Raw genomic sequence first — 20564 nt, forward strand, 5'->3', positions numbered from 1 at the left:
TCATTAGCTAACTTAATTTGTATAAAAACATCTTCATATTTTTTGACCCTCTGAGAAATCCTCTGTTGTAATCCTCTGTTGTTATGCCCCTAAAAACAAGTCTGAAACCTCTCTTAAGCTACAGATGAACTGTGAGAATCACAAGGTATCACTTGATATCACTTCTGTGCAGGAATAAGGGATGGAAAGCATACACATGAGCAGAAGAGGAGGGGCAAAAAGAAAAATGAATGCTGCAGCCAACCAACCAACCAGAGGAAGCTCAAGAACACTTGGATCTGGTCAATTTTCAGCCTGAAACAATTGCTTTGTGGTTCTCCATCCAGAATGAATTTGACAGTGGCTGCAACAATTGACAATGCTGAAATCAGAATATCTTAGCTGTAGTCAATTGACCTGGGCTGACTGATACCACATGAGAGTCTATCTTAATGTTTTACAGAAACATGGGATTAGATAAGGAAGGCATTAATCTGAGTTACTCTGGATTTATTTTATGAAGTAAGAAAGTAAACCCTCAAATCCCTGGCTACATCAGAGATTTCCAAATATTTCTAGCAATAGTGAAATACTTAGTATTGAAAGGCATAAAATAAATACATTCTACTTCCTAAACTTAACACACTTCGGGGAATCAAATAAAATTCCTGAAATAATTCTTCTCTTTCTGTCTACTTTGAAAAAGTATAAAATATGAAGTATTAATGATTTTGCATCACGGAATGGTTGGATGGGACCTTAAAGATCAGCTAGTTCCAACCCCCCCGACATGAGCAGGGACATCTTCCACTAGATCAAGTTTCTCAGGGGCCCATCCAACATGGCTTTGAACATCCACAACTTCTCTGGGCAACCTGTTTCACTGCTTCACCATCCTCTGAGTAAAGAATTTCTTACCTATATCTAATCTACACCTGCCCTCTTTCAGTTTAAAACCATTTCCCATTGTCCTGCCACTATCTGCCTGCATAAAAAATCCTTCTTCCTTCTTTTTAATAAGCCATCTTCAGGTACTGGACCACAGTGAGGTCTCCCCGAAGCTTTCTCTTCTCCATGATGTTTGGTCTCCAAGAGAGAGATATTTTTTTTCCCAAGTAAGAATTTAACATTTTGATAATCAATCCAAATCATGTTTTTTATCATTATATAAAAAAAAAAAATCTTGTATTTGTCCACCTTAAATGCTTTCCTGAAGGAATATTTAGAAGATTATCTCCACATATTTTGTTCAAAATCATTAATGAAATACATTTCACTATATTTCTAGGGAGATTTGTCATATGGTTTTGATTTTGAGTAAACATTTTTTTCTGGTTAACAGAGTTCTTGGTTAATTATACCTTTAAACCATTAAATCTTCATATAAATCACTGTTATTTTACACAACAATGAAAAACTACTTACTGAAAAGTGTATAAGTTCTGTACTTTCTGCAGAAGAAGATTGGAAGTACAGAAAAGTGTGTTATTTGCCACCTAAATATATGAAAACTTTGTCTATATAACAGAATACTGGCACTTCCTCTCTCTGGCTTAAGTGGATACTCATGTCCAGTCTGAAAACTGTGAGTCTTGGCATGTAATGACTAAACAATAAATCCAGGATTTGTCTGCTTAATATCCATCACTGGAAAGAACTATTATCCAACATGACAACCCTTTCCAGTAACGAGGTCTGTCCTGTACATGCTCCCTTCTCTTGACTTTCATTTCTGGATTGTGTAAAGTGCTACAAAGATCACCTTGACTGCCTCACATACCTGTACAGTTATATTAATATTACAGAGATAAATGTATTATTTCTCTCTTTATGGTAGAGAAAAGTCTGTACTGTGCATTCTTCTGGATTTTTTGAGGTGGGGGAAGGTGAGGCAAGGTCTGGACACTGGGGAGTCGTATAGGACATTAGCATTTCTCACTTACTGCCTTTGGCAAATTCTGTAATTTGCAACATGTGACAAATCTCTGGAATGTACTGTCTCTTTTTGCCTATAAACTTGTTGCATGAATATAGGAAGATCAAATTGCCCTTCATTTGCTTTCAACAAACTTTTACTTATGATCTAATCTAAAATCTTCTTTTTGGTTTTCCTAGGGGGAACAAAAATAAAAGTGAAGATACCAAAATGAAACCACATTCTACATGTAATTTCAACAGCTTGGCATTATAGACCTGTTATCCTAAAGATAATTGACATAATATATCCACACCAGTAAGATAACTTAAAAATTCTCTTCAAGAAGAATGTGCCAAGTTTTTCAACACTCTTCCTTAAATGAGCTCCAGAATGGTGGACAAGAGCCTCAGAAAATTTTCTTCTCAACAGTGAGCATGCACCCACAGTACTTTAAAAATTCATGGAAGAAACAATACCCTAAATCTATGGAAAGGTGCTATATTCATCTGGGAAAGTAAAGATTGAAGTTCATAAAATAAATGATGAAATATAAGGAAAAGAATGACCTTTGCTTTTGCTGCACAACCGTACCTACATGGAAAGAACTATACATACAGTTTCAAATCCTGAAGAAACCTCTGAACAACAACACAGAGAATGGGAAAGTCCACAAAAGCCAATCCACAAAATGCCAGGTCATTCAGTCAAGGTCTCTACTTCATTTTGATTATCACAATATTAAGACTGCAAATTCTTTACTTCCTGTGCACTTAATAATTAATAGACTGCCACATTTTCAAGTTTCATCCCAGCATCTTCACCACAGAACTGTTAACGACTGATACTTGAGTCAGTTTAATGTTATTCCATTTAAAATTCTACAGACAAATTCAGAGATAAATGGTCCTCCTATTACCTCCAAGATTCAGCCAAAGAGAAAATATTGTTCAGGGAAAATCCTTGAATATATTCAATTCAATTCTGAAATTCAGGCAGCAGCCTATCCTGATTTAGCTATACTGGAAGTACTTCACCTAAGACTAATACACCAATTAGTGAAAGAACACTATGAATTCTTAACCATTTACTGCTGTGAAACATATTCCATTCTTACTTAGAAGGCTTTTTTATTGATATCCATTCCACAGACACACTCACAGACATCTGGGATACAGCAGTAAGAGAAAAAAGACTAGCAAGTAGTGAGGTAATACAGTTTACGTAAGAAATCTCCTCAAACCTTTGCAACTGAAATGAAACAGGAAAAAAATCTACTTCTTCTCTACTTAGGAGACAGCACAAGTATGATATAATCCTAATCTTACTGAAAAAAAAAATAGGTTCTGATTACTTGTAGTTACATACAGAACTGTTAAACACTTATACTAGCAAATTGAAACTCTTTGTTAAGAACACACCACGACAGCCTTCAATTAAGGTAATGGCGTGTTTTCAACCAGAATTACAACTGAACAGAACAACTGCTACTTTTTACTACCTTTTCCACCAGACCTTTACACCGAAAAAATGTCTTCCAAAAAGCGTGTGAACTACATAAATGTTTACAGAAAAACTCAGGGCAGCCTGCACTCACTTTAACTGAAGATATCAGAAGATGCCTTTCACAATAGCTCACATCCTGTATTCTTTTGAAGAAGTTCATAAATACATAGTTCATAAACACTGTATCATACATTAGATTCTTATGGAGACTTCTTTTATAAATCATAAACATATGGTAAATATCACACCAAAGATAAATCCATTGCATAAAAAAAATTTATAAACACATCTTCTTAGCTTCATATTCATAATTAAAACTAGTAAAACAATTTTCTATTAGAGAGACTAAAAAGAAAAAAACTTTAACGTTTGTTCTACGAAAGAGACAGAAATATTGTACTTAAACACAGTATTTTTCTAGAAGCATACACCAATCCAACAATATTATCAGCATTTAGGATGTATTTTTCATTTTAGTTAGTTACTGCTTTCCATCACCGATTTTGCTGTCACCTTTTAGTATCACATTTCTATTTATATAACACTAATTTTATTAAGTAGTTTATACACAGTCTCTTATGTTTATTTACTTACCAACAGTATCACATGGTTCATCCTTATGTACACAGAAGTCCTTCCTAGAATTCGGGGGGGAGGGGGGAAAAGGAAAAATGTTAAGCAAGTCAAGCTGTTAGATGTTAACAACTGCGTAACCTATTTAGAAACATTTCTTACGGCTCAATGAATAAATACAGAACACTATTATCTCAACAAAGAACAAGGGGAAGCAAAGGCCAGGATTACACAGAGCAGTTAAATTCCAGCTTATTCTCAGAACAGAATTAAGAGTAGTCAGGTGACATTACATGTACCATATATTCAAATTGCATTGCACCTGATTTCTAGGTTCTTTTGGGTTTGGGGGTTTGTTTGTTTTTTTTCTGTTTCTGTAAGTATCTTGAGAAGCAACAACTCTAAAGCTAGTCTTTCTAACGTTTGAAATGAAAACATTTTCATGCTTAACATGAGATTCAAATGCAGCATTAAATCAGTGATAGAGTCGGAAAGTTTTTATTCTAGCAAGTCAATGTTTAAAAACACTAATAGCAATATTACAATAAACATTTTTGCTAGGGCATCCCCTTATGGTAGTGGAAGACTTATAAAAATTAACTACCCTATCTCCAATACATATTTTAGTCCAGTCATAGGTCTATAAATAAGACCGCTCTATTGCATAAAGGAGAATACATATTTCAAGTGTATGGTAAACATCTGCTTGGGATTCATTTTGATTTCACACGTATTTTACTTCTTCTCAGAGGCACACAAGTTACTAAAAGAGCAAAGGGAAAACTGCTTTTTACTGGAGTGTTTATGAGTAATGTTAATTTGTTATTTTAAGTTAAAAAAGAGTTGCTGAGGTATGCATGAACTGGAGAGGTTGGGAGGGAACCAGTGGGGAAAAATACAACAAAAGAACTCCAGGTATAGCAACCCCACAAATAAAGAAGTTCTGTTTTTCTGCTGTGCCACAGACTAAGGCTCTCTGTTTTTAGAGAGAAAGACAATATGAATCAGAGAAATTTAGTTTTTATATTCTGTCCATGAAGGTACATAGATACACACATAGATTGATAATGATAAAGATACACATAGAGAGAAAGACCCATTTTCCAGGAACAAAATGCAGGAATTGTTTGGTGCTTGAAATGAAAGATACTGACACTTACCTTTTTTACAAATGTAACTACTCCAAGAGCTGTTTGTTTGTTTCCCACAGACTGTTTCTACATAGGGATTTAGACCCAAAAGCAATTTCAAGAGGTTGGCAAATTTCTGACACTTGTTAAGGGCCACACAGATAGATACATGGGGTTATATAGCTTTTAATTAACCAGTCGCCACTGCCAGATAATTACACAGTAGAGAAGAAGAGCAGCAGTGTTATAAATTAATAAAGTTGTGAGTAAACCAATAAGGATGCTCTGGGAATACACTCAAAAGGGCCTGGGAAATGAGCAAAAGGTGGTGAACAAGAAACTACGATCAGATACACAAGAAAGTTGTTTAGTTTTGTTTTTTTTAAACCTACAAGAAATTGCATTAATTCACTGCGTTGTAACACAATTCTTTGTTTTGTGCTATGTGACACAGGGGACTTATTGTCCTGTTAAGCAACATGACAGAACGATTAGAAATATGGGACTTGTGGTGAAGCAAGAGAACATGTGTAAAGACAATCTAAGGACACTGATTGCCTTCCACGCACACCCACCCAACCACCATAAGTATTAACTGATGTAATAACAAGTAAAAAAAAAAAAAAAAAAAAAAAAAAAAAAAATAGAGCATACCTTCAAATGTTACATTTTAAAACTGCCAACATCCAAGAGGTTTCTGCCCATGTAATAGCTTTGTTCTCAAATACTCACTGAGCTGTTTTTGTTTTGTTTTTAGTTCTTGGCTGAATCTGACTATGATTATGTTGTGCATTCAGGGTTTCATTATGGGACGTGGGGGAAATGGTACTGCTATGATTTGGCAAGAGGGAAATACAGTAAACCATTCTTAGTTCCCACCTTACATTGAAAGAATGTAATACCTCCTTTAATTTCCAGGAATATGAATGCATTACATATAGTTGAGACCAGGCTCCTTAGTAAAGATTTACAGTTCTAGCTAAACCTACCAGTGACTCTCACAAAAATAAAGCACACTACTAAGTCCTCAGAGAGATTATTTGCCTTTGTCCTTTTCATCCTTTCTCTTTGCAAAACAGGGCAAAGATATTAAAAATTACCACTAGCACATATTGAAGATTTAGTGGCACAAGTTAGTAACTGAGTCTGTCAACAAAAGCAAGAAACTGGTTAAGGCCCACCCACTGTAAGCAGTACCCAGCACAAAACATCCATTCCTCTAAACGGTTACTTTGCATACACATGGAAGGGAAAACAGGTCCTTATTCAAGTGAAGGAAAAGAGGAGCTTTCACACTATTTACACCTGAATTCTGCACTTGAATGAATTGGCTAACACGAGAAAAGGATAATAAGCAAGGATAGGTAACCACTAATGCATTGTTTCAGAAAATTGTATTTAGTTAGTAGATTTTAATTGATTACAAATAGCATTATGAAAGACTTTCACAGCAAACAAAGCTATTTCTAAACTTTCTGATTTCTAAATACCAAGTATCTCAGTACATTGTCTTTGTTAAAATAAATCCTGATGTGTAGATGGGATGTACAACAGAAGACATCACGAACAGTAAAGGAAGACAAAATTAAAATCCAGACTTGTTTTTGTGAATAATTTCAAGCAATTTGTCGTTTCAGTTAAATTTAATACTTGTTTTTGCAAGTCAAAATAGTCAAAAGATCTATTTTTTGTTCAGGCTGGTATATAATTTCCTTCCATATGCTAGATGGGAGAAAAGAAGAAAAAGAAGAGGACAGATAACAGATTTTACCAGTCTACCAGATCTTCATTCTGGCTTCACTCTACTCAAATTTCTCTAATGTTTGTAATTTTGAAACATGCAGCACAGGCTTGAAACTGCAGTCTAACTTCTGCTGATATTGATTCCAGGGCTTACAACATTTTTGAGGCTTATTGCCCAAGTAGTAAGTTTCAACAAATCCCAAGATTTTGATAAGGAACAGCTGCAATTAATGGCACGTGTGGCAATTTTTTTTTGTAAATGTCTTCACTTGCATTGTGCAAAGTGAATAACTACAACACTGAAGATGTTCGTGTCTCTTCAAATAATAGGATATTCTGAAATAATTCTCACATATAAAAAAAGCACATATCTACTAATTAATAAATGCACTTTTAGTGGCAATGATTATATTTTAAATTATTTTGATGTTAATGAACCACAAGAAAAATTACCTATGTACTATTTAGTTGGGAATTTAAATAAATGGACAATGTTACTAGCATAAATGGTATGTCAGAAACTGTTTATTATTTTGAAGATAAATCTCAAAGGTACCAGTATGCAGTGGTTAGTGAATTTCAGGAAAAACAGGAAATACTATATTTAAATATTTCAAAAGGTAACACATCACTTAGGCTCTGTAAAGTTGAATTGAGACTAAAAAGGATGATATAAACAGTCCTTCTAAAGCTCACACTTCAGTCTAACTAAAAAACAAAGTTCAGAAGTGTGACAACAGCTGAACTGAATGTATAGTTAATATATCAAAACAGATACAGAATAGTTAGGAAGCCAAGGAAGGTGCTTTTGAGCAGAATCAAACAGAATCTAGACACAGCATTAGCATTAAACAACGACGCAGAAGAAAATAGGAGAACATTCCTGCTAAACTTTAAAAATTAAATGAGTTCTGATAGATACACATAGGAATCAAGACAGAACAAATCTTAAAGATGACTCATCTGAGTAAATTTTCTTCTAATGTAGCCAAAACTGGCCTCCTGACTTAATTAGACAAAACAAGAGCAAAAAATGAGCCTCTGAAAACATGCAGTAGGACAGAATAGCATCCTTTGATAAAGATGCAGAAAAATGTCAGAATAACACCACTACCTTTGTTCACACAACATTGTGTCCAGTTTTGGTGCTTATGCTTGAAAAAATAATTTTGTAAAGTGGGAAAGGTCTGGAAAGAGGTGAGAGAATAATTACATAGAATAACCTCTGTAAATTACTCTGAGACAAAGAGTTGTTACTTGAGCACAGCCTACAAGTATTTTCATAGGGAGGAGTTTTCTAACAGATTTTAGCAGCAAAGGGTACAAAGAGATTCATGGTTGAAAGCTGAAGTAACAAAAATTAGGAATAAGTCCAACTGTCCATTCAGCAAGTAAATAACTGTGCCAATAATCAAATGCAGAACACAGTTAATCTTCCTTTCTTTTAAATTTTTTTCTTAAGACTTGTCTACCTTTCTTGCTCACCAGGAAAATTAATATGTAAAAATTACTGTCTAAATTTGACATTTGGGTCTCGCACTAGATACTCAGAGATTTTAAGTTCAGCTTAAGTCCATGTATTCCTATGGAACAGATCTGTACTAGTGAATGGAACATACACAGCCTAATTACACCAGCCTGAAAGAATAAGATGAGAGCAACAGGTAAATTCATGGAAATTTTTCCCACATCCATTCCCACAACCACTTCACAGACTCAAATACCTTAACTTAAAAAAGAAAACTTAACATAAACTTAAAAAAGAAAAAAACAAAACAGCATTTGATGACTTAAAAATTAGTGTGACTTTTTTAAATACACAAGGTAAAAAAATACAGGTCTTCAATGTTACAGGAGATTCTGGCTTTAAAAAAAAACCAAAAGGACAGAACTTTTTATTTAAATATGCTTTTTTCATGTTTTCCTGCTTTCTTCTGCATCTACAATCCTATTACTAAACAATTAACAGTAATGCCATGTGAGATTCTCATGAACTTCCTTGATGTCTGCTGGTGGTATCAAATAAATCAAATTATCAGGAGAGTTGATAAATTGAGTACAAAATTATCAAGAGAGTTGGCAGTATTGAAATCACAGTGATGAAGACAAAATTAAGAATAATCTCATCTCTCACCATGCATTTGCAAGAACTCACTTTTCCAAAGCTGAAATTCACTAGTAGTTTAAGGACAGCAGTAGCTGCTGAATAACCCAATCTCTCTCTCTCTCAATACATTGCAGCAATTTGGGACAGCCAAACACTCCAGGATTTTGGGGTGACCCTGTAATACCAGTTTCATTCATGCAGGTATCTTTCACAGTCTTCTTCCTCTGACTTTCTTGAGGAAATAAAGGAATAAAAAGCAAAGTCAGAAAAATAACTTGTACTTCTTGTGTGTATTGGAAGATAACAGTAAGACTTAAAAAAATCTTGTCCAAGCTTTGGGGAGAGGTCTGGACGGTTGGAACTATTGGAAGTAAAACAATATTTATGAAATCTACTTGCTAATGTTTATGCTATTGCCTACTTTTCTAGAACGAGGCACTTTCTTACGGTGAAAATGCCTAACAGCACTGTTTCAGTTACGTGTCACCCAGGACAAGGAGACCTCAGATACTGAAGTATGAATAAACGGCTGATGCACACTGTCAACATGGAACATCACTACCTGATGAATATTAGGAGAATCAGAGGTCTACTTTCTGTTGTAAGAACATATGAAAATGTAATTTCTGAGAAGGACAATAAAGAATTTGGTATTTTTCTGTATTCTTCTTTTCATACTTGTTCTTCTAAAACCACTGTGATGCAACAGATTGACCAATGCACTGGAAAAGCAGAAAGATGTATAATTTTTACTTGAAGGTAGATTCTGCCTCATTCTTGTAACCACACTTTTATACACTTCAAAGCCTTCATTACCTAATTTGCAATAGAGGATGTAAGAACTAGAATAGAATATATAAGAACTTAAATACCATCACAGAACAACTGGGAACACCATGGGCCTTTTCCTGCCTTAGTTTCAGTTACTTCATTCAGGTCAAGCAACCCATGCAGATAGCAACTGGTAATGTCATCTCACGGGCCACCAAAATCAGGGCTTGTCTCTGCACACTCAGACCCTGTGATTTAAAAGGCAAGGAGGACATTGATGCGGTATGTGCATTTTTTCCTCAGAGGAAATTCCTCATAATGTCTATCTCTAAAGTAACTATGCTAATTTATAACTGAATACAGTAAAAAGTACCTGACAAAACAGGTAGTTTTATCAAACAGTCCTTAAATGAATTTTTGTCTTATTTATCACATTCTCCTTATATCAACCTCCCCAGTAATCTTTTCTAAATACATTACAAACTCTTTCTGCCTTTCTCCTCCTTCATGGCATCATATTTTAAACAGGATATTACTTCATCAAAATAAGCCGGTTTAAAGGGAAACTAAACAAAAACTGACATCATGAAATAGGACCAAAGTAAATTGAAATGAATTTGTAGCGGATTCATATGTATTAAAGTCTTTGGGCAGCAAAAAAAGCTGTAGGGAGAAGCTGGTTTTGCTTTCCTCTTTACAGAACAAATGCAAAAATAAGTTTTGAAAACTACCTTTTTCCTGGAAAGCCTATGATGACCCTCTCGCTGTTGAATAACAATCTCCATAACATCCACATTACACTCTTTGTACATAGGCATTAAAAATTAGCTCTGCAGAACACTTAATACTTCATTTCTAACTCTTGGTTACTACACAAAACTGGCATGTGAAAGCTCAGGAAAACTTCTACAAAGCACCCTTGCTGTCCTATTATCATGTGAGACAAAACAGGAGATGCGGCAAGTTTTAGGAGGGCTGCCACAGAAATTGTGGCATATCCAGAACTTTACATATTTACTCGAAAAACACCAAGCAGTTGGTGTTCATCTGTATGAACAACATTACTTCTCTCAATAAAGCAGACCTGCTGTCCAAAGCTCTCTGGAAGTTTTGACTAAGGAGTTTATTCCATGTTTGCAAAACAGAATGAGACTCTGAATTAACAAAACACACATGTAGAGCCACACATGGTGTTAGCTGTACCATAAACCTGATGATATGTAGAGGTAGCCTGGATTAGCAAAACATTTCCACAGTCAGAAAATTGCTCTGGTGTGATTTATTAGCAGCTAAAGCAGCTCTCAGGTGGGAGGCAGTACAGTCTAGAGAATAATACCACTGAAAAATAAAAACATCAGAAGAACAGATCTTTTATTTCTAGTTCCAGCATTACCTACTATTTGACATCAAACCAATCACTTCCCTTCTCTCTACTTCAATTTCCTTAAAACTGATCGAAGATTCAATCCAAAAAATTGTATTTAAACTGACAGCTAAAAAATTGTAGACAACCCTGGAGCGAGTCCAGAGGAGAAGCATGAAAATGATCTGAGGGCTGAGGCACCTCTCCTATGAAGACAGACTGAGACAGTTGGGGTTGGTCAGCCCGCAAAAGAGAGGAGTTGATATTACAGCCTTTCAGTACCTAAAGGAGGCCTACAAGAGGGCTAGAGAGGAATTTTTTACAGGGTCATATAGTGACATGACAAAGGGGAATGGCTTTAAACTGAAAGAGGCTATGTTTATATTAGATATAGGGAAGAAATTCTTTACTGTAGAGGTGTGAGACACTGGCCCAGGTCACCCAGAGAAGCTGTGAATGCCCCATTCCTGGAAATTCTGAAGGCCAGGTTGGCTGGAGCTTTGATCAATATGCTCTAATACAAAGTGTCCCTGCCCATGTGGTAGGGGGTTTGGAACTAGATGATCTTTAAGGTCCATTCCAACCCAAACAATTCTATGATTCTATGAAATCAGTATATCATTATTACAAAGCAGAAAAGCATCTTAACATGTGATCAGACTTTCACACATTTAGAATCACAGAATCCCAGAATTGTTAGGGTTGGAAGGGACCTTTGGAGATCATCTAGTCCAATTCCCCTGTCAAGGCAGGGTCACCCTGAGCAGGTGACCAAGAAACATGTCCAGGTGGGGTGTGAATGTCTCCAGAGAGGGAGACTCCATGACCTTCCTGGGCAGCCTGTTCCAGTGTTCTGACAACCTCAATGGAAAGAAGTTTTTCCTCATGTTGAGGTGGAATTTCTTGTGTTTTGGTTTATAGCCGTTGATCCTTGTCCAGCAGTTGAGCACCACTAAAAAGAGTCTGGCACCATCCTCTTGAAACCCACCCTTGAGATACTTACATTCACTAATGAGATCCCTTCTCAGTCTTCTCTTCTCCAGACTAAACAGGCCCAGCTCCTGCAGTGTCTCCTCATAAGAGAGATGCTCCAGATCCCAAATCATCTTTGTGGCCTCTGCTAGACCTTCTGCAGTAGCTCCTTGTCTTTCTTGTACTGAGGAGCCCAGAACTGAACACAATACCCCAGATGCGGGCAAATAGAAGGGGCAGGATCACCTTCCTTAACCTGCTGGCCACATTCTTTGCAATGCACCCCAGGATCCCATTGGTCCTCAGGGCCACAAGGGTACACTGCAAGTCCATGGTCAACTTCTCATCCACCAATACTCCCAGAAATGCTGCATTAAATCCTAAAAGCTGTGTGACCAAAAGCACTGACAGTTGAAGTTATCTCCAGACCACTGACTCTATCTTAACTAGCATCTCTTGCATCAGTTCAGAATGCCTCTGCCTCTTCCCATAAAGGTTCATTAAGCTGAAGATGAATAAATGAGAGGAAAAAGGTGTCACATGCTTTATTTATTTTATAGCATCTTGCCACTCACAAGATACATATTACAGCTAAAGAATGCAGCCCTAGGTTCACTCTCCTGGCCATACAGGCTTGAAGCATTTGATACTCGCTCAAACTGCTGCTGCTATTGCAGATACTGCTAGCTGCCTCAGCTGTCTCAATTAAAGAGAGCCCAGGGATAAGGTTTCTAGCAAACAAGCAGAATGCTATTGCTCATTATCCTTGAACAGTCACAAGGAACATCTAGATGTAAGGAAGTCTATTCCCCTTTAGCCACCTTGATCAACGCAATGCTACATATGATACTCAGATATCCTTTATGCCTTGGCCCAAGTTTACTCTTGTTGCGGTGACCCAGCCCACTGCAGGGCTGGGGCAGCAGGATGCCAATCAATCCCAGCGCACCCCGTGGATCGAGTTTCCCGAAGAGGCAGGCTCAGGGGGTGGGTCAAGGGGCGGCTCAGAAGCCTAAGCCTCTCCCCCCCAGGCGGTGCCCGGGTCCAAGCCGCCTCCCCCGGTTCGGGAAAATTCCCGGTAACTCGGTTGTTCGCTGGTTCTCTGTTGTAACTCTCGCCTTTCCCCCAGTGGTTCTTGTTAAATTGTATCCTCCTCCTGGCTTGTAACTCATTGGTTGTTTTCCCCTTTCACCGCGGTTTTCAAATTGCCTGTAAAACTGAGGACAAGCCTCGGGGAAGGATCCCATCGCATTCCATCCCTTCCGAGCTTGTTCAGGTGGCGAAACTCCTAAGAATAAACCTGTTAGGAGCCAGACCAGAACAGCCTCTCTCTTCCTTTGCCTCCGAGCTAACGTGAGCCGGTACCATCGGCTCCTGCCGTGTTTCCTCTGCCGAGAAGCCAGCTAGCTGGCTCAGCCAGCAGCTCTTTTCCTGATGCCGAAGTCGCTTCAGCAACGCACAGAAGAACGCAGCTGGACTCTCTCTGACCTGGGGCACGCCAGAGCTCGTGCTTCGAGCACAAGTGCTGCATTATACTCTTTCTTACTGCTTGCTTCTCTTCTTCTCCATCTAGACTTCGCCCCCCCGTCCCCCCGCCCCACAATGCACTCACTACTACTAAAATCAGCTTGGGGTCTTAATCTGCGAAATCTATTTCTAGTCTGTTACCCCAAGTATGCTTTCTGACGAGCTAATGAAAATTTGCTGCAGAGAACATTTCTCATGTCTTCCACCAAAGACGAAAAGAGCTTGTGGGTAGCTTAGCTACTGCTTAGCTAATGTGTTAATGTGTAACGAAAACTAATCTGCCCCCTCAAAGCCCCAGCTATCCATAAAACAACCATACACATTAAATACAGAAGGATGACATAGAGTAAAAAGTGGGGGTTTTTCCAAGAAAAGATAAGGGACTGAACAGCAAAAATGGCAACAAAGCTGTTGCCACAGCTAAATTTCTAAATTTCCTGCTTCCCGTAAGTGACCAGCTCTCTAAAACAGGAAAATTTAGGGAAGCATTTTTCTGCTTCAGAAAATTGAAATACACTATAGATATTGGAGTAATCAGAATGTAACTAATCTAAAAGAAAAATGCATTAAGTTCCCAGTGACAGTGCTTTGTCATGTAAGTGTAAAGCTTACACATGGTTTTAGGATACCACATCACTGACCAGCATGGGATTGCACAGTGGTATTCTGCTACAGCAAATCACAGGAATTTTCTTTGGAAGGGAGCACTGAAGGTTATCCGGCCCAAGCTCCACCTCAAAAATGGCACTTAGTCCAACCCTGGGCTGGTCGAATCATCATTATGTCCTTTCCTCTGGATCGTGTCTGCATGCTGGATGAACACCAACATGCATCCCCCTGTGCACCACCTACAGCCAAAAACATGACAGTACCTGCTTGGAACAAAAGAGGTGAACTGGAGGCCTATTTCCTTCTCAATGTGTGAAATGCCTGACACTTAAAGAGTTACAAGGAACTGCAGATCTGGAATCATAACCTTGTGGCTGCAGAGCACATGTTGAGCATGTACATGAAGTACCTTCTGCACACAATGAAACATACTAGCTCTAGGTCAGTAAGAGGAACGCGTAACTCAGTAATGTGCCTAATGCTGATCTAGCTCTGAAAGGCTTAAATATGTTTTCTGTTTTGAATGAAAGTATCTGCAGGTCTGTGTGGGCTGCCTCTTTTAAATGAAGGCACATGGATGAAGGATTCCAACCTTTGCTATACAGATAAGACCTCAGCTATAGAGCCAAAGAAGAAACAAGAAAGTAACCTATTAATCATTTCAAACGTTTACCATCTGGGAAATACTGCTTTCTGCACCACCTCTACCAACACTTTACCAACACCTTTGAGATCAAGATGCCTCAAAATGCTCCCTTTGTCATTGCAAACTGAATTCTTACTGTGTTGGTGTCATAGGTTAGCCATAGGTTAGCAAGCATAGTCCCAGAAGGGATGTCCTTGCTAAGGGGTGCTTACAGCTTCCTCTGGGACCTGATAGAACCTATCAGCTGGCCAGTTTGAATATGGACAATTCTTTAAGCCACTTAAAGTTGTGACCGCCTCTGTGATCCACACTTAAGAATAGACAAACTCCCCCTCCAAGCTCTCTCTCGTTTCCGGCGCTGGGACAGGTGGCTGCGGGCCCCATTCGGGGGCCACTGGGCCCGGCCCCTGCTCAGGCCAGGCCGGGCCGGGCCATGGCTCCAGGATGACCCCCCCAGCAGGGCTGTGGGCAGCCAGAGCAGCTCGGAACTCCCCCCACCTCCACTTCGACCAAGATTTCAGCAAAAGCGGCACCGCTGTCCGGCAGAGGTCAGGTGACCAACAGCGGTAAGACACACAGCTGCAAGGCCAAGGTGAGATTAACCCTTTTACTGCTGTGAAGAGCTGAAAACCTGAGGGAAGAGAGAGAGGAGATGCTTAAAGCTGAAATTCTGTTGTGAAGCTATGATATATCAGAGTATCCTGTTGTAATTTCATGAAGATATGGGGGGTGGAGTGTTCAGCTCATAAGCAAAAGCACCTGCACTGAGATAGGCAGATGCTGATGCAGCTGTAATTTCATGAGAAGTTTGGACAGGGAGAGATGGAATCGATGAGGACTTTTGCTCCAAATGAGAAAGGAGAAAACCTCAATTCCTAGAGATCTCCCAGAGATAGCTCTTAAGATGAAGATGAGGAGGACCCTTTGCTCCCAGGGAAGGCAGAGGGCCTCTGTTCTTAGAGATGAAATGCTCCCAGAGATGGGTGAAGACAACTTTTGTTTCTGAATGGCTCCACCTTAAAATTGTACCCCAAAAACTTCAAGAGTGGACCCTCGAAAGCAGTTGCGGGAAAAGCTGCAAGTCGGGGGAAAGGACTCACATGCGAGCAGAGAGACTCCTCTTCCTAAATGGACTGAACAATATTTGGAAGTGGGCGGCTGTCTTGTTGTGATAATGTTTTCACAGCACGAGAAAGAAGAGACTTCTCTTTCTAAATGGACTGAACAAGGTTATTATGGAAGTAGTAAACAGACTGAACATCTTAAGGGTTGTCTTTTTACATTGTCAGTGGGAGAAGGGAGGAAGGTGGGGGGAAGGAGGAGAGCTCTGAAGGTGGTATAATTTTTTTTTTCCCCTCTTTTAGGTCTGTTAATAAACTTCTTTATATTCTTTCAAGTTTGGTGCCTGCTTTGCGTTTCTCCTAATTCTTATCTCACAGAAGATAAACAGTAATGAGTATTTTGGGCCAAACCACTACAGTTGGCCATCTACTTCAATCTACGTTCACACTGGTGTTATGCCTATTTTTTAATGCTCATCTTTCACTACTTTACCTTGTGATCAGTATGGCTGCATCAACTGAAGACATGTCTTCTCCCCAGCTTGTAGACATTTCTAAGTGTATATCATTCTTCTTGCCAAATTCTTCATGTTGCCATTTACAAAAGCTTTCCAGCATTTTCTCCCCATGATGTCCAATATACATATCTGCCTGGAAATAAAAAACAATTCATTTTATTAAAACTAGGATTCTGTAAATAGAATTCAGAGCATTTTTTGACTGAGTTACTAAAACTATTCTGCTTTTTATGAGATAATATATCCACAGCAAAATAACTCAAAATTCAGGAGCAGAAAATACCTTTTTCTCATGTTAAAGATACAAATGAAGACAGTGCATTGACAGTGTACATGCATCTGTTCACTCAAACTCTTGTCTTATTTATTTGATGATTTTTCATTATCCATAGTGAGGAAAAGTATAATGACGTTAAGATTCAGAATTTGAACGTGAAATGAGATTACTCCAACTACTGAGAGGAACTGGAGAAAGAAATACTTACTTATTCACTGGAAGATTATAATATTTTAAATTAGAACTATTGTTAAGGGAATCTCATTTCCTTATGAACTAAGTGCTGTATCAGCTTCTATTTGTCTAGGGATTGGCCAACAGAGAACATCAGTCCTCCTTCTACTATCCATTGGGCTTAAAGACTATTTTTCTATTGAGATACGTGAATGCACAAAATGCAGAGCAGAAGCAGATTTTCTTAAGATCTACCTGATTTCCACATAGAAACTTCAGTTGATTTTTAATTGTAAGCACAGACAAGTTTCAATACATGCAGCACTCAAATTAGGAGAAGGTTAATCTGGGGCTGCTCATCAGTGCAAATCACTAAATAATATACAAAAGTTAACTGACAAATTTTTTTAGCCATTAAAGTTCATTAATATTGCAAGCTTTTGTGGACCAACAAGATAAGTAGCATTACCCTCTACAGGCTAAGACAAACATCATAAATACTTACTGGAGTCTCATGAAGGAGAACAAGCTTAGTCACCCGAAGATTTACTTGTAGTCCAAGACTCTTGTGTTGGAAAAGATTAAAAACCTAAGACAGAAAAAACCAACAAATAAAAATATGAACTTGTATTGCACGTACACTAAAAACAACACAACACTGTATGCTAAAAACAACAGAACCCCAAAGAACCTCAAAACTCTCATATTCTACTGCAACTGTTATATTTTCCGTAATTTGAACAGAGCATTAAGATAATGTACTACGTTGGTCTTCTGAAGGAAAAACAGAGCTTAGGCAATATCATTCCAGGGACATAAAAATACACATTATCCTCTGAATGGCCATGGCCACTTTATAAACTGTAGCCTGTTTCTCCAAATATTTACACGCATATTTAATACTGTTCACATGAAAATTTCTATTCAGTTAAATCCATGATCAGGGACCAAGTGGTCTGAGCTAACCTCTGATTCTTCCTATCCTTCTTATATTAATTGTTCAGCCTATGCTCCCCTTCTTTAGAACAATCTTTCCTTGTATACTACAGATGCTATTTTTCACTGCTTTATGCACCAAATGAGTGCACTATAGCTCCAGATGGATCCAGAAGGGAATGTAATTGTCCATGTCCATCACTCTTTCTTTTTTTTCTACCACTATTGATCACAAAATCCTCTTCCTGGAAGAGGAAAATGTCATGAAATGAAAATATCTCCTTAACAAGCATAGGTGATCAGAAACTACCCAATATTCCAACCTTTCCAACAACACCATGAGCTTCTAACCAAAAATTTATCTTGTTCTCTCACTTCCAGGCTTCCCTGAGATGTATGACAGTACAGATAAGTCTGCAGCATCATGGTTTTCTGCTGCAAAACATATGGGCTAAGTCTTGACAGCCTGCTGATGGTCATGTACTAACTGTCCCTTACAGGTGTTCAGTCAGAATCATTAGAAGGAGTAATTAAATAAGCCTGCTGGGCATGAACTGTTGGCAAAAGATCAAAATTAGTTTTATATTTCCTACCATGTTTAAGATGGTTAGAATAAATCTTCTGGCAGCATCTGTTCCATGATACGAAACCATAGCTGGATCTGCCACCACAACAGTTTCTATGTTGTACTCCTGAGGTAACTTGTAAGAGTATCGCTTTCCTCTTCCACCTTCTGACACCTTTTGATTCTTGGATTTTCTTTTATCTGTAAACCAAAACAGCACTTGAGAAACTCATCCATCAAACTACCCCTGCAGTACTTTTTAGGATTTGTTACTCTTGGCTATGTTATAACTCTCATTATATGGAAAGTAATAGCTATAGATTTTAATATATATATGCTTATTTGCCTCTGCCAATGCTAAGGCTCATACTGAAGGTCTATACTAAGTATAAATATTAGCTCATACCAAGAAAACAGAAATTTTATCCATCTTTTCAAATAAAGTCAGAAAGATTATTTGCATCCTTTCACCTAACATATTTATAAAAAGAATATGTGTCTCACTCTGGTTTGTGGGAGAAAACGCAACTCATGTTGGATCTGAAGGAAAAATAGTCTCACTGACATTGCAGAATTGTTGTCTGTCCATCTTCATAAATCACAGAGAAAATATCTTGATGTCATTGTATCTTAGCATACAAGACAACAAATACAGATTTGCCATAAAATCATGTATTAGGTAAATACATGCAACAATTCCATGATTTGCAAAGAGGAAAGAATATTTCAGGTGAATGACAGAGAATGATACAGGTTTGTTAGAAACAAAAAAGTGAATTTTTACTGACACGACTTCAAAGTCAGTGCTGATGTCATTATAAGCAGCTGAAGCAAAGTAACAAAACCAAACCCTAGAAACAGGCCTCCAAATCTACAGAAAGCTACAAATTGAAAACATGTTATATTTATGGTAAGGTTGAGGTTACTGATGGTGTTAATTTTAAGTTTCCCCTCCAAAAACCCAACAAAATCCCCATTACTACTACAACATATATTAACTCCCCCCCAATTACACAGAAACTGTTCAAGCCAGAAGGTGGTCAGATTTACAGACAGCAGCTAGCAATGCCATTTTAAATAATCTAATTTAAAACAGAATGCAAAATTAAACTCCTTGTTGTAATAGCCAAATTTTGTTAGATCATTTTGAGTGGATGTGAAGCTTCTGGGACCGAGGTCATTGAATGAATGAAATGAAGTTTTTCCCAGCATCCACAATGGAATATCAGGCTTTCTTTAGCAAAAAATGTGATGTTTGAAATGACAGTTATGTTCTGGAAACAATCAAATATTCAGAAATTTTGAGGAAATGTTTTGCAATTAATCAATCTCATCTTCAATAGGAAAGCTTCTGCACTGCATTTTATAATACATTGTCATATATGAAATCCTTAATTAGCTTGGTCTTTGTATGTTAAGTGCTTTAATTAGTTAATTCTGAGTTAATATTTTTTTTAATTGAATGTTAAAGTTAACCCATCAGCCCAGGTACAAAAATCAAGTTCTATTATTAGTGCTTTCACTTGCTCAAAGTAGTTTATCTGCACCAGTCCCAGTTAAAATCCCCCAGTTAAAAGTTTCCCAGTTAAAAATCCCTTTTCAAACTTTAAACCACTTGTACACTGTAAGAGTTGTTTCTCCCATGTTCATTGTCTACTTTTACAAATGTTTTAAGATGTATTAGACGTATTTTTAGTATTTTTTTAAGGGTTTTACTTTGCACTTTAGTCTCAGGACCAACTCCAAAACCCCAGTTTCTAACAGCCAACAGCTGTTTTTAGCCCCATAGCCATTATTCTGCAGGCAAGCTCCATGGCAACCTGAATCTTAATGAGGGCATGTTACCACCCTTGCTTGAGCTGCTACTACCCCCCCCTGACAACGACGAGCTATTGGTAGACAGAGATGATCTGTCAAAAGGGAAGCACCAATCACTTTGGACCAAAGGGGTGTGCTGTGGGCGGGCTGTGGGCGGTCTGTGGGCAGGCTGTGGGCGGACTGGGGTGGAGCAAAGGCACTATAAAACAAGGAGGCAAGCCTCAGAGCAGTGCAGACCTCTGCACATTAGGTGTGGTCGATGCCAGTGTTGGGTATTAAAGCCTTACTCTATTAAGGAGCCTTTAATAATTTTTTCCTTTGACTTTTGGATTAGCTAAAAATCAGCCCAGCACTGCAGGTTTTTCCACCACAGG

At 38.0% G+C, this 20564-nt stretch overlaps 1 protein-coding gene across 1 annotated transcript in view; it reads right to left on the reverse strand.

Annotated features, from left to right (window-relative positions):
- ADAMTS19 (ADAM metallopeptidase with thrombospondin type 1 motif 19) overlaps nt 1-20564 on the reverse strand; it is a gene marked incomplete at both ends in the record, with an annotated part of 135280 nt that overhangs the window by 83022 nt on the left and 31694 nt on the right. Inside the window, 4 exons of the mRNA XM_082301819.1 lie at nt 3995-4038; nt 16396-16553; nt 17377-17460; nt 18401-18573. Of these exons, the coding sequence (XP_082157945.1) occupies nt 3995-4038; nt 16396-16553; nt 17377-17460; nt 18401-18573 (459 nt within the window). The remainder of the gene's footprint in view (nt 1-3994; nt 4039-16395; nt 16554-17376; nt 17461-18400; nt 18574-20564) is intronic.

The sequence above is a fragment of the Coloeus monedula genome (genome assembly GCF_965178545.1).
Source record: "Coloeus monedula genome assembly, chromosome: Z".
Taxonomy (NCBI): Eukaryota; Metazoa; Chordata; class Aves; order Passeriformes; family Corvidae; genus Coloeus; species Coloeus monedula.